We start from the raw sequence: 15068 nt of genomic DNA, 5'->3' as shown, positions 1-15068 counted from the left end.
GTGCCTCAATACAATTGTTTTATTCACCCGTTACAAATAATTTAATCTCAATAGTCAGATTGCGATTTGCTTTCAGTATATGTTGCTAGTTAGGACAAACAGTATGGCTTGCCCTACCTTACAACACATAAAATATGCAGTTTGCATTCTATTGAAATACAATTATTCTTTACAGGTGAATGAAATAATGTGTATAGCTTCCAGGATAGCTTCCTGAGTGAGCTGCCAAAGGGATTTCCCATCCAAGTACCAAGGCAATTCAATACAATTCTCAGAGATGTGAAATAGCCTTTGAACCTTTTCTGTCCATCTCTCTGTCTTCACAAAATATTTTCTCTCTTCAAATCTGCCTCTTTCTCTCTCGTTCTCTCTGGATATAGTGTATTGTCTCTGCATTTGTATACACCTTTTCCCTCTAATATCGATTTCTTCATTTTGTTTTTCTCTCAAAGGGAATACCTCACTTCCTTTTTATCATCATTCATCACCACTACCACCATCATCAATATCTTCATCATTATCGTTTCCCGAGCTCCATCCATGATGCAATTTTATAAAAAACATTGGCACACATATGAATAACGTTCCATTCTAGAATGATTTTATTTCATGAATAATAAGGAAATAACAAAAACTAAATTAGCGAAATGAACAAATTTAATTCCAAAAACAAGCTAGGTTTAGACTCTGGCAGAGAGAATGGTCGAAAAATCGTCATTATTTAATGGAACCAGTGTAAGTGAACGTAGATAATGTACTTCATGTATTCTACACCATCTCATCATGAAAGAAATAAAGAATTATTTAACCTTAATAAGTGAATAACAGATATTTTCCTTACAACCTTATTTAACTGGAAAGTGGATTAAAGTTTTAGCTACCACCCCCTCCCCCCCCCCCCAAAAAAAAGAAACACGCAACAACGAACACAAAAACAAAATTTAGATAAACAAAAGGAATTTATGTGTCTTATGTTTAGGAAGGGTAAGAAGGCTTAATGAGACCAAAGAATAAGTAGCCCGTTACGGCTAGTTCAGATGACTTTGTGTGTATTCACTAAGCTCCACCTTATAAGATACAAAAAAGTGAAGCGTATTAACTTAACATCTAAACGTCATCATAAACGTGTTTTTTTTTAAACGCTGCAGTTTTACCGCTTCATGTCTGAACGAGCCTTCACATGTTCAAGGACAAATTGATGTGTATTATGTATTATGTTAGAAAAACTCTAAATTAATAGATTTGCAATAAGAATATGCTTTTAAAATAAGCAACATGTATACGAGAACGAGTGTGTATCATAGATGAAAAGGTGTATAGCAGCTTAATACTACTAAGGTACATAAGGAAAATGATATGAGCTTATAAGCTTCGTGTAAGGGAGAATGGCAATCATATTTTCATTGGCAAGTGGCATAATTAACTAATCAGCTTCAAAGGTAAATAACATATTCATTTCAATATCTTCAACACAGCAGTCATTGGTGAATATATTTATTACATAATTTAAACATGAAATATCATTACATTGCATGTACATCATGCAATTGTCAGTAAACCCTTTGAATCCATGCTTTTTTTCAAATGCAAGGAAACATAAGTTCGGATGGGAGTGAACTGAATCCATGCTTCATATTTATATACCGGTATGTAAAAAATGCTTTGACATAAATGATTTGGAACCTTAATGGCTTCACATCCATACTAGAAAAAGGTTATATGAAAGTTTCTTGAGACTTTTCTTTTTCTCGAGACTTGCGTGTTGCAGTGTTAGAAAAAAAAGAGCTTTAAAGAGATAAAGCACTCACTGAATACTCATGCACTTTTTTTAAATGCGTGTTGTTATTAGAATTGGAGAAAAAAATGATTGATGGTTATATATATTGGAGTTTTTATGTTACAAAAGGTTTAGGTTCACATACTTCAATTGTTTCTCCGTTTGCAGAAATCATCAGGATTTAATTCAATGAAAATATATAACATAACTAATCCAATAATTTTATCAAACCAAACAAAATGAAGATATTTTCATCTCTAGTTATAAGATTTATGTCTCATAAAAACGATTCTACTGGAAATATTCAATAAAATAATCTCATTTAAGATAATTATATTCTTGTTTGAATAAGTAAATGGGAACAAATTTATCTTGTTTTTAACACATTATTTATTTTTAGATATAAACCTTCAATCAACTCAACATAATTATACAAAATATTGCAAAAGAAAATATAAATCAGTTCTTTTTTTACGCTTGGTAACATATACTAAACTATAACAAACTATCAGGACCATCTGTTTAAATGTTTAAAAATTGGGAAGCATACTGATAAATGATTGAAAAGATACACAACGTAGAAAAGTGCTATATTATAGGACTGCTTCCAGATATAGAGATAGTGACATTTTGGGATATTTTCCATCTTATAAGACCTTTCTGTATTTTTTAAATGTAAGATATATTGGCAATCTTTTAGGAGGAAACACATTTTCATACTTCTAGTGCTTACAGCATATATTGAAATGAAAGAAAATACATATATTTGTAAATACAAGTATACTTCTATACTTTCCATCTCCAAGTTAAAAAGAAAAGAAAATCAACAACAGTGAATTGTAATGCAAGACTTCTCCTTTGGCTATGCTTGTTCATTTGTAGGCACACAATAACACAAAAGTATGAAGAAAAGAAAAATCATGAAAATTGAACTGGATGAAATATATACAACGGTTTTATACATGCCATGATTAGTTTTGTTTCGTGATGATTTATCAATAGAGTCACGCAATACATTAAAATTTTAGTGTACTGCACTTTTGACACAATATCTTACATTCCCTTTCGATATCTATTATTTTCTTTCCAACTAAATAAGGTTTCATCTACAACGTATGAAATACTGTTCATACAAAGTTTCTTAAGAAACCATGCATTGTTACATGCCAGTAATATTGGTTGAAAAGAAAAGGCAAAATAGTAGACTGAAATCCCTTTTCGAAAGAAAAAGAATATTATTGAAAATAAAGTTACTTCATTCAGTCATTAACAAAAATACAAAGTTGATCTCAACCAGTTTAGACAGAATCATTATATTGTAATTCTACCAACCTTTTACTAATTTACTGCATATACAGCACTTTCAGCAGTTCATCATTGCACATGTTTGTATTAAGCATAGGATAAGTACATGAAATGTTGAGCCGCAAGGAGAACACACAAGTCCCTGGATTGTCTCTTTAGCATTCACACTCATCGATTATTGTGTTCACACAGATTACATGAGGAATCACTCGGTCCTGTGTCTGCTGTGTTCATTCCTGTCTCCCTAGCATTCACACAAGTGCATTGACTGTGTTCATACTGGTCTCCCGGACATTCACACCAGTCCCATGTCTGTGTTGGTGCAGGTGTTATGACTGTGTTCATACTGGCCTCCCTGGCATTCACACCAGTCCCATGTCTGTGTTGGTGCAGGTGTTATGACTGTGTTCATACTGGTCTCACGGACATTCACACAAGTCCCATGTCTGCGTTTGTGCTGGTGTTATGACTGTGTTCATACTGGTCTCCCTGGCATTCACACTAAAACATGATTGTTTTCACACTCATCTAGTAGGGACAAATTGACATAGTCCTACATCTGTGTTCACATCAGTCTCAAGCACAATGTAGACACCATTCCAATGACTGTTAACCCTGGTATCATTGTGTTTACATTAATCTTATAGTCTGCACAACTTTTCTTTGTAACCGAGTATACAAAGGCCTTGAAGAGGTATGCGCTGTTCCATTCACATTTCTTTTCTGACAAGGAGCGTCATTTGCCCCTTTCACACGGCCATGGGTCCAGGGTATCAACTTACAGTCTTCCATTGATTTCCTGTTCCATCGCAAGCAGGTCCTTCTCCTATATGACCTGTGCATTGTTCTTCCCTCCTAGATCTAGAAGTCTACATATGAACGAGGCATCATCATAACCTGTTGAACACTAAACCCAAGTTTACTTGTTGAAGAATCCCATCTTATATGAAAATGAAAATGAAATCATCTTTAATGGGTTAGTTGTCCTTATATACTGCCACACATCAATTTATTGTGTTTGCAGACTGTATGTGTATACATATACCTTTCAAATATTGTATTTTTGAATAATTGCATTGTGCCGATATTTATACTGCTGCATGTATAATTGTGAAACAAACCTTGATATGGCGACACAAACCTCACAGCCGGCATAAGGATATGTATAATTGTGTATAGAAATAACCCCACTAAATCTATCTCCATCATTTCTCATGTTTGGTACACAAATACGAATCTTCTTCTCCCAACCATTCTTTCTTAACTAAAACTAATTTCTTTTAGTTCATGCTAGCCTCAAATTCCATCTTATGACCTTATAGATAGAATCAATTTCTGTGTACAATATCAGACATTTATCCTCAATCCCATGTCTTACCATACATTTTTCTGAAAGGCATATGAGCATCATCAAGTGATGTTCTCTACCCATTTCTCTCATTCCCATACGCATGATACAGGATCCACAGAGTTCTCGTAGGCAATAGGTTAACCTATCAACTTCTTTCTCAAATGGGTCCCGATCGAGGCATCAGCCATTAGACTCCTGCCCACCTTCCTCCAAGAGCTCCAACCAAAGATGGGAGACACCCTGGTCTACTCGTATCTGACCTCTATCTGAACATTCTGGAGCTCCTCCTCTTGCTTCCTGACTCTCTGCTTCCATCTCCCTCAGACAATCTGAATAGTGCATATTTTGATTACATCCATTCAATAGTTTGTTGCCCCTGTGGTGTATTCTCTAGGGGGCCTACTGCTACCCTGTTCTATCTTTCGGTAGAAACAGATGTAGGCATCTCCTAAGAGTCTCCTGAGGTGCTCCGGCAGCTTCTTGTCATCTGGTTGGTCAATTATCTTCTGGGGATCCTTTAACCATCCTTCAAAGTTCTTGAGGTGGGTTACCTTGGGAATATTGAAACCAGGAACAGAGGAGGCTAAGAGAAGAGGGGAAAATACAGGAAAAGGACTAAATCAGTATTACATTCTTTGCTTTGTTAATTACTGATAAGTTTGGGCCAAGATGTCAGATTTAGAATTTGCAAGCATTCTTTGATAATATATGTATTAGCAAACTTAAAGGCATATAAACAAAATTAAAAAACTATTGAAACTATTACCATAATGAGAAGCAAAATTATCAGGATAACCATCATCCTCATCCTCATAATCTCCATCATTACCATTACCATAATCATCATCATTCATTTTCCTTCTCCTCACCACCACCAACATCATCATTACCAACAGCAGCAACATTACTATAATCACATTTAATGTTTGTAATCCTGGATTGATTTTTACAACTGGATTGATTTTACAAACATATGCAAAGATGCTAGTAAATCCATCAGATCTGCACACAGGCAATACATCAAAGAGTTGACGAAGGACGCGAACACCAAGAATTTCTGGCGATATATACGCTCAACAAGAAAGGACAATGTCGGCATTCAAACCCTGAAAGTCAATGATCAAACTCTCACAAATGCCCGAGACTAAGCGTTTGCACTATCAAGCCAGTTTGAAAGCGTCTTCAATCAAGAGAGCCAAGGCCAAAAGCCTCAACCAACCATGACTGGAAATCCCTTCCCGGAGATGCCACCCATAATTGTCGATACAGAAGGAGTTAGGAAGCTGTTGCAGAATATCAATACCTCAAAGGCTATAGGTCCAGATCAAGTCCCGAATCAAGCCTTGAAGTTAGCAGCAGATGAAATTGCTCCTGTACTCCAGCATCTATTTCAGCAATCACTCGACCTGGGTGACCTCCCGGAGGATTGGAGGAAAGCAAACATCACACCCATCTACAAGAAAGGGCCCACAACAAATCCAGCGAATTACCGTCCGGTCTCTCTAACGTGTGTTTGCTGTAAGCTCCTGGAACATATCATTGATTCGAATCTTATGACCCATTTATCAAAATACTCTCTGACAACCAGCATGCTTTCAGAAAGGCAAGCTTATCTTGACAACTCATGATCTTACAAAGAGTATTGATACTGGACTGACAACGGATGTAGCTATACTGGATTTTTCGAAGGCCTTCGATGTGATGCCGCATCATAGCCTTCTCACTAAACTGGACTTCTACGGGATTAGATCCAAAACCAAAAAGTGGATATCATCCTTCCTTACTAAGAGATCCCAGAGGGTCATGATAAACGGCGAGTGTTCTGACTGGGTTCCCGTCCTTAGTGGGACTCCACAGGGTACGGTCCTCAGGCCTCATCTCTTCCTCCTTCATATCAATGATATTGATAATGGTGTGAAGAGTACTACCAGACTCTTTGCGGATGATTGCTTAATCTACAACACCATAAGATCACCCAAAGATGAGGGAATACTGCAAACGGATCTTAACACCTTGGTTAACTGGGCCAATACCTGGGGAATGACTTTCAACCCGAGCAAATGCACAACTATGCGAGTCACATGGAGCAGGAAACCAAACAAAACATCCTTCCAGATGATGGGAGTCAATCTCGAAGAAACCACACACACCAGATACTTGGGTATAATCATACAAAACGATATGAGATGGAACAAGCAGGTTGAAAATTCAAGAAGTAAGGCCATGAAAGTAGTCAACTTCTTGAAAAGGAACTTCTATCAATCTTCAACAAAAACAAAGGAGAAGCTGTATTCTATGCTAGTTAAACCTCATCTTAACTATGCTTCTTCAGCCTGGGATCCATATACGAGCACCAACATCTGCAACATTGAGAGAGTCCAGAATGCAGCAGCTAGATTCGTCAAAAACACTTATACAAGATATTCAAGTGTCACTGCTTTGAAGGACTCAATGGGTTGGATCCCCCTCCAGGAGGAAAGACGGAAGTCTCGTATCACCTGTTTGTACAAAATGATTCACGACTTGATGGACATCACCTACAAGAATTACATCTCACCCAAGGTAGAACGAACAAGACGGGGCCATGACCAACAATTCTATATCAACAAAGTCAGGACGGACGCATACGCTTACTCATTCTTCCCAAGGACAGTTAGGGACTGGAACATTCTTTCTCCCTCAATTGTAGCCCAACCTTCCTTAAATACTTTGAAATCTGCGCTTAAAACCAACTTAAAACCAGCACCTTAAGTTGGTGGCCGCACACAACGACACACCTCCAGTTTAAACACCTTTATGGCGTCTTTTGGAGGAATCCTACCAAGTACCAAGTACCAAGTACCAAGTAATTATCACTTCAATTTTGATCATGATCATCAGCATCATCATCTTCATCCATTTTTCCTCCTCCCCTCCCCTCCCCTCCCCACCACCACCACCACCACCACCACCACCACCACCACCACCACCACCACCACCACCACCACCACCAGCATCACCATTGTTTTAATCACATTTAATATTTATCATTATCACATTAATTTTATCATAATCATCAGCATCATCATCTTCATCTCGTTCACCATCATACGTACCATCTCTATCGGCCATGCTATCAAAGAACACCCAATGCGTGGGCTCCGTCTCCGTCTCCGTCTTCACAAACGCCACGTAATGACTTGTCTGGATGCACACCACGGCAAAAAGCTCCATCCTCTGTCGCTGGAAGGGAAGTTTCTCTGTCTTTGTCCTGCTGATCATTTCATATCCTTTCTGAACCTCTGGAATCAAGCTGAGCTGTTTTGTTCTGTGTCCTGGAAGACTGCTGTGGGTCTGAAAAGTTGAGGAATGTAAAAGAATATTGAATGTTGTATTCTGTGGAAGGTATTAGTCAAGGTGCAAGCGCAAAACTTCTTGTGATTTGGTTCTTTATTTCTTTCTCTCATAATCGGTCTTCTGTCATTTAACTCATCTTTCCTTTACTCTCCCATCCTTTTCTCACAGTTTTTAAACTCATAAATACCCTCTATCATCGAAACACTTTCAATCTTTCACATTTCTATCAGTCATTTTTTCTCTCTCACTACAATTTTATCAAAATATAACTGAATTTTATGTTATATCTTTCATCATCACCATCTTCATCTCTCGACCACTTTTGCCCCTCTCTAATGTTTTCTTTCTGCCTATTCATTTCTCTCTCTTTAACTCTCTCTCCCTCTCTCTCTCTCTCTTTAATTCTCTCTCTCTCTCTCTCTTTAACTCTCTCTCTCTCTCTCTCTCTCTCTCTCTCTCTCTGTCTTCTGTTCCCCCTCTCTCTGTCTTCCCTTTGCCTTTTCTCCACTCCTCACATTCTCTATACTATACTCACCATATCATAACAGCCTTCGCAGTATGATTTGATGAATTCTTCAGAGATCTCTTCATCTGGTCTGCAGTCTCTACATTCCATCTTGGCCAGTTCTCCACAGATAGTGCACTGTCTTGGATCTGCAACAAACAAACATCATATATAACATGAAGACATTACATATATACCAGTAGAAGTTTGTTGAACTACAGAGAGAGAGAGGGGATAGAGGAGGGAGAAAGAGGGAGAAAGAGAGAGAGAGGGAGAGAGAAAGAGAGAGAGAGAGAGAGAGAGAGAGGGGGATAGAGGGAGGGAGAAAGAGAGAGAGAGATAGAGGGAGAGAGAAAGAGAAGGAGAGAGAGAGAGAGAGAGAGGGAGAGAGGGAGAGAGAGGGGGACTACCCTCTTCCACAGCATCGAGTGAGTATTATTTTCATTGTAGTTTTACATGTATCTGAGGAACTTTTAATTCAAATACATGTAACTTTAAATCAATGAAATGATCTCTTTCTCAACAACTAACAGTATACACATAATAATGACATTACAATTTCTTAAGCAGGTCATACAATAGTTTATCTGGCTCTGATATAACTTACAGTTTTCGAGTAGATCAGTGATGTCGATGGTTAGACTAGGTAGAATCCTGCTATACATCTTATAATCCTTTCCAAACCTTGGCATCTGTACAATCAGACAATCTGGAATCTACGAAAGAAAAATTTACATAGATAAACGTACAGATGTTCAGCTGTGATGTGAAAGCTTTGGATAACAATTTAAGTTCAAATGTTAAAATAACTTCAGTAACTGGTCCCCATTAGTAAAAAGCTGCAGGAAAGACACTCTACAGAATAAAGGTACTATGTCCCTTTTGCAGCCAACCTCAAATTCTGTAGAACTTTGCAGGAATTATGAATATATCATGTATGTCCTATCTGTGAAATTTAAACGTTAGCAGTGTCCTAATATTCAAATTATGCAAGGAAACTCGTTTACTTGCTAGACTTCACTATCAGACACTATTGAGTGACTGACTGGCTTTTTTTCTTCTTTGGTAATAACATACATAAAATGAGCTGTAAAGGGTACATTAGCATTTGTCTGCATCAATTACCCACTTCTTGTGATGGCTAAATTAAACTGATTGAATCTTTGCGCAGCATAAAACATATGACCATTCGGTACAATGGTCTGAAAATCAAGACTATTACTTATTGGCTCTATAGCTCCTAAGTCGATTTGACAACTAATAGTCGTTATTTTCCCACTTGAAGACATTTTCAAGCCCCACCTTTTTTAGGGAAGTTCTAAATTAGTATCATCTTTCAAATGCCATTAGAATTTAACATTTTCATTTTTTTGGCCTGCAAATGGGACATAGTACCTTTAAGTCACATTATTCCAAAAACATACCCAGCCCATATTCTACTAAATCCAAACCTAAACATGTTGGGCTTAGGCTTTTGTTTATAATCGGATTTAAGAACGAAATTTCTTCTGAGGTCAAAGGTTGCCTTTGTTAAGCATGATTTTAGACCCGGGAACAGGTTTAACCATATTAGTAGAATACACGCCTGACTTCAAATCAGCCCTGCAGCCCCGTCTTACAAATAGTCGATTTTGTTTTTCTTCATTAAATTTACAATTACCATTACCCCCCCCCCCCCCTCCCCCACCCTCCCTGTATAATTGCTGGTGTCTGTTGGTGTAGTGTGTTACTGATTAATCTGCATAATTTTGTATTTTTTTTATTGCAATTGTTTATACCATGTATTTTTTCCCTTTACTGGGAACTACGCCATACAAGTTTTAAACTCTTTTGTAGTTTACGTTTTTTCTCCTACTATATTTGTCATTTTTGTATATATTATAATATTGTTTTTATGCTTGAGAAAAATGAATAAACTGAACTGAACTGAAACTGATATCAATCGCAATTTATTCGCAGTTGATATAAATTGTAACTATGTACATAAGAGATAGGAGACTGCAAACTTGCGATTGATTGGAGAGTTTGTGATTGATTTGGATCAATCGTAACTCTTTGTAAGACGGGGCCCAGTGGACTAAACTGAAGAACAGGACAGAAATGAGAGTATTACCTCGACCAGCTTGAGCTCGTTATCCAAGAAGGATTGATGGAGGAGTTGTTCCACCTTTGGTAGCTGCAAGGAGTCATTCTTATCCATGAAGATCTGATACAAGTACTGGTTGTCTATCTCCTTTGTATCTCCATGCCTGAGAGAACAAGAGAAAAATGCATTATTATTATTATTATTATTATTTATTCGACCATAAAAACACATTCAGCATGTACAGTGTATATAGGTGTATACAGAGTGAAATAGGAAAAATACAAAGTAAGATAAAGAAGGAATAGCATGTGGGTCAGGGTGCACAAAAGCGAAATTCTTCCCTGTTGCCCGGGGGCATGTGCACCCTCACATGCCATTCCGAGACATAATAGAATATATTGCAAGGTTCACATTATATAAGTATACAAAATAATTACAAACAATCATTCAGAAAATCATGATTAAATTAAATTTCGATAAATGCATTAAGAGGATATGAAGCTGCAATGAATAGAGTGCTTTAAGATTTGTATGCAGAAAAAACTTAAAACTTAAAATAACCAGAACACAATTAACATAAATCGTCATTATTCAATTGATCCAACGGTGTCTCATTCAAAGAAATTCTAATTAAAAAGAAAAAAGAAGAGATGTGTAATTGTTCAAGGTAAATCTGACCAGCAATTTCTTGTATATAACAAAAATATACATATGAATAGAGCGTAAATATTGTTTTGGGCTATACAATCAAGGAAATTATAAAACGTCATGTACCACAATAATGTACAATTTTTGCAGAAATTAAAGGTGCAATAAGCATTAGGATTGATAATCATTCACAAAATATTGAGTAGGGCCTATGGTGTTATCATTTAAGAAGAGTGGCATAATGTGGATATGAAGCTATCAATGTGGACCATTGTTCCAGGTTCAATTAATATAATCATTGTATCATTGAAAGAAAAAAAGAAAAAAAAAATTAAACAAGTAACATTCTGAATCCAGTGTTTCAATAAGTTCTTGGATATTGATAAACAATGATTATTAAAGAAAAGGAGGAATCCCCCACTCTCAGTGAGGAAGCCCCTCTCAGTTTGAAAATTAGTTAGAATCGAGAAGGGACCGCTTCATAGAGAGTAGAAAGGATGAAAGTGAGGAGACCACCGATGCATCCCTAACCTCTAACGGTAATTCATCCCATACCCGAGGAAATCTCCGGGAAGCGGACAGGAACAGGGCCTGTGTTCGTGATTGCTGATGAATGAAGGACAGTGTAAAGAGGCGTCTCTTGCTAATGGCTATGTTTTCTATTAGTGTTTCACAGTCACAACAAAAGTACAGACATTTGAAGGTAAATGAACATAAAAGATAATCTCTACGAGCTGACAAGGTAGACCAGTTGAGAACCCTTAACCTTTCTTCATACGGCATTTCTCCTCTTCTCTGTTTAAGAGCAACGCGCGTTGCTATACGTTGGATTCTTTCTAATTGTTGTGTTTGTTTTAGGGTATTGGGATGCCATGCAGGGATGCCATATTCAAGTATTGGCAGTACCAAGGCCTTGTAGAGGGCAAATATAGCAGAGGTGGACGAACCACGGGCTACAACTCTTATAAACCCAAGAAGACGACTCGCGCGTGCAGTAATTGCATCAACCTGAATGTTCCAAGAGAGGTTTGAACCTATTACAATACCAAGATATTTGTAAGAAGTGACAGAAGAAAGCAGTGTGTCACCCAGGGTATAGACGGCATTTTGGATGTTCCGCTTCCTAGTTATATGCATCACTTTCGTTTTGGATGGATTGAATGACATGCCATTTGTAATTGTCCATTGATGGAGTGAGTCTAAGTCATGTTGCAATTGCATTTCATCATCGTGTGAACGAATTGTACGAAACAGTAACATATCGTCAGCAAAAAGAAAAAGATCGGAGGAAACATCAGAGATAACATTGTTGACAAATAGATTAAAAAGTAGCGGTCCAATTACACTACCCTGGGGCACACCAGAAGGGACATTACTCCAAGAAGAGAGAGAACCCAGGAACATTACTCTTTGGAGCCGATTTGATAGAAAGGAACGTACCCACTTCCATATGTTACCACGAATATTGTACTGGGTTGCTAACTTGGATAGGAGGATATTGTGAGGCATTCTATCAAAAGCCTTTGACATGTCAAGAAAAATTGCATCAATGTGTGGAGGGCGTGGTTTGTCTAGTGAGGCTGCCCAATTATGTACCAAGTTTACAAGTTGTGTTACACAATTTTTACCTTTAGTGAATCCATGTTGGTGTTTACTCATCAGACCGTATAACCCTACATGTTCCTGTATGCAGTTGACTACAAGTTTCTCTAGAACTTTACATAACACAGAAGTAAGGGCTACTGGGCGGTAGTTAGAGACCAACGACCTATCACCATTCTTGAATACAGGAGTAATATGGGATTTTCTCCATGAAGAAGGAACTTTACCACAACTCAGAGATGCATTGAACAGAATTGACAAGGGATGTGAAATTTCAGAAGCTACTTTAGAGAGAACATTTGGTGAAATACCGTCTGGCCCAGGAGATTTATTTACAGGTAATCTGGAGAGAGCTGAGCTGACATCTGTATCAGATACTGTTAAACGATTAAGTTCAGAGATAGGCAAGGTGCACTCAGGAGCTTCAGTAGGTAGAGTAGAAGGAGGGGAAAAAACTGAAGAGAAATGAGAATTGAAAGCTGCAGCTATATCATCTGGTTGAGTAAACTGTGCTTCATTATACTTAAATTTAGGAGGAGGTAGTGATTGTTTACGACTACGTACAAATGACCAAAAACTCTTCCTGTTGTCTTTACGTGCAAATAACGTGTTAACATAAGTCCAGTAAGCTTTCCTTGTGAGGGTTTTCACCTGATTCCTAATAGTTTTGTATGTAACCCAGTCAGTCGAAGCTTTAGTTCTTTTAGCGTTTCTGAACAGACAGTGTTTCTTAGAAATAAGTTTCTTGAGTTCAGCTGTGATCCATGGTGAGCATTTGGATTTACGCTTAGATGATTGTGGAATCGATTCTTTAATTGCTGCATTAAAAAGATCTAAGAATAGTTCAGAACTTTCTTCAACATTACAAGGGTCTAGAAATGAGTTCCAGGGAATGAGATGAAGAAGAGTCCGCAGGTGGTCAAAGTCTCCCTTGTTGACATGTAGGAAAGACCGGAGAACAGAAGGCATTGGAGCGGGCTGCGATGAGCGAAGACGAACGCAAACAGCCAAATGGTCCGATTCCACAGGATTGGCCATAGTATGAACATTTGTTATGGCATGGTCACGATTGGTCAATACTAAGTCTATGAGTGACCCTGAATAGACATTCGTAGCGGTCAGACGAGTAGGAGAAGCTACCATTTGAGTGAGATCGAAGTCATTCATGAAAGATGACAAATGGGTCCGGTTGTTTGAAAGAACATTAGGGGACATGTCGACGTTGAGGTCCCCTAGGAGAAGAAGCCCATCGTAGTCATCGGGTTTCACAGAATCCAGCTCAGCTTGTAGCAACTCCCAATATGATGCGTTGCTGTTTGGAGGCCTATACAGAACGCCAATAAGCCACGAGTCAGAGCCATTCTTGAACGTGGCCCAGATTAATTCTAAGGTGTCGTTGTGGATGCTCTTCCGGTCGGGTTTCAGATGCCGATGGAGTGCCAGCAGAACACCCCCTCCTCGTCGATTATCAGCGCGATCACGTCGAAAAACAAGGTATTCATTCGGAAACCCCAGTGACGCATCATAAATATCTTCAGTAAGCCATGTCTCGTTTATACAAATGATATCTGGTTTGGTGGTGCATATATATGACTCAAGTTCAGGTATCTTTGAACGCAAACTTCTTGCATTAAGTAAAGTACAACTCAGAAGTTTGCTTGTCGTGGGGCGGGGTGGATCAGGGGCAGTGACCTCAAATAGACCCCCATGAGGTCCCGGGTTAGATTCGACATCCCCACAAGAAAAGATTTCTACTTGAAAAGTGGATGTTGTATTGGAGTAATGGGGTATTCTCCTCCCAACAAAACGCCTATTCAAGCAAGAGTTAATTTCTCGGGGATGGACCTCTGAAGAAAAGAAGTAATCTTGTTGATTGGGCTTATTCCACCCAGTCTGCACTCCGCATATAAGGGCACAAAGGAGATAACAATGTAGCTCCATTCTTAAGTACTTAACTCACAGTTCTGAAGGCACAGTAGACTTTAACAATCCTTTGTTCAGCTGACAAGGTTAAGTGAACATCTCCAGGCAGCCAAGTATCATGGCTGCCAATGTAGAATCAGATACAGTACTACCTGGAAAGTTATCTCCACTTATATCTCCTTCTTCCTGTCTTGAAATCAACTGAAATTTGTCCTGCCGGATCCTTGCTATAGAATCAAACTTCAGTCCACAATTGGAAACAGCATATGTAGGAGAACTATACAAAAAATTGCAAAAGCTACAGAGCTCACGAGTGTATGTCATGCACTCTTCTTGTTACCAGTAACAGTAGCATAAATCAAAATACAGAAAATCATAAACAGAAAGACATTTTACAATGGCACCAACAAAAATCCTAGTACTACATCCAACTTTGATCAAGAGAAATAGCATGTATACAGCCTCAATCTGTATAGAAATTGTTCACAATTCATCATAATCTATTAGATCCTGAATGAAATACTTTCAACAAACA

The 15068-nt window shown here is 38.0% G+C and overlaps 1 protein-coding gene across 1 annotated transcript in view; it reads right to left on the bottom strand.

The window, feature by feature from the left end:
• Positions 1-682: 682 nt before the first annotated feature.
• Positions 683-15068, bottom strand: part of LOC577329 — a 38358-nt gene continuing 23972 nt past the window's right edge. Inside the window, exons 18-22 of the mRNA XM_030976068.1 lie at positions 10388-10523; positions 8882-8990; positions 8305-8423; positions 7529-7766; positions 683-5016 (exon numbers count right to left, since the gene is read on the bottom strand). Coding sequence (XP_030831928.1) covers positions 4793-5016; positions 7529-7766; positions 8305-8423; positions 8882-8990; positions 10388-10523 — 826 coding nt within the window. The 3' untranslated portion in view covers positions 683-4792. The remainder of the gene's footprint in view (positions 5017-7528; positions 7767-8304; positions 8424-8881; positions 8991-10387; positions 10524-15068) is intronic.

This window comes from Strongylocentrotus purpuratus, unplaced genomic scaffold (genome assembly GCF_000002235.5).
Source record: "Strongylocentrotus purpuratus isolate Spur 01 unplaced genomic scaffold, Spur_5.0 spur5_scaffold_8, whole genome shotgun sequence".
Lineage (NCBI taxonomy): Eukaryota > Metazoa > Echinodermata > Echinoidea > Camarodonta > Strongylocentrotidae > Strongylocentrotus > Strongylocentrotus purpuratus.
This window is presented reverse-complemented; position numbering and strand designations above follow the sequence as displayed.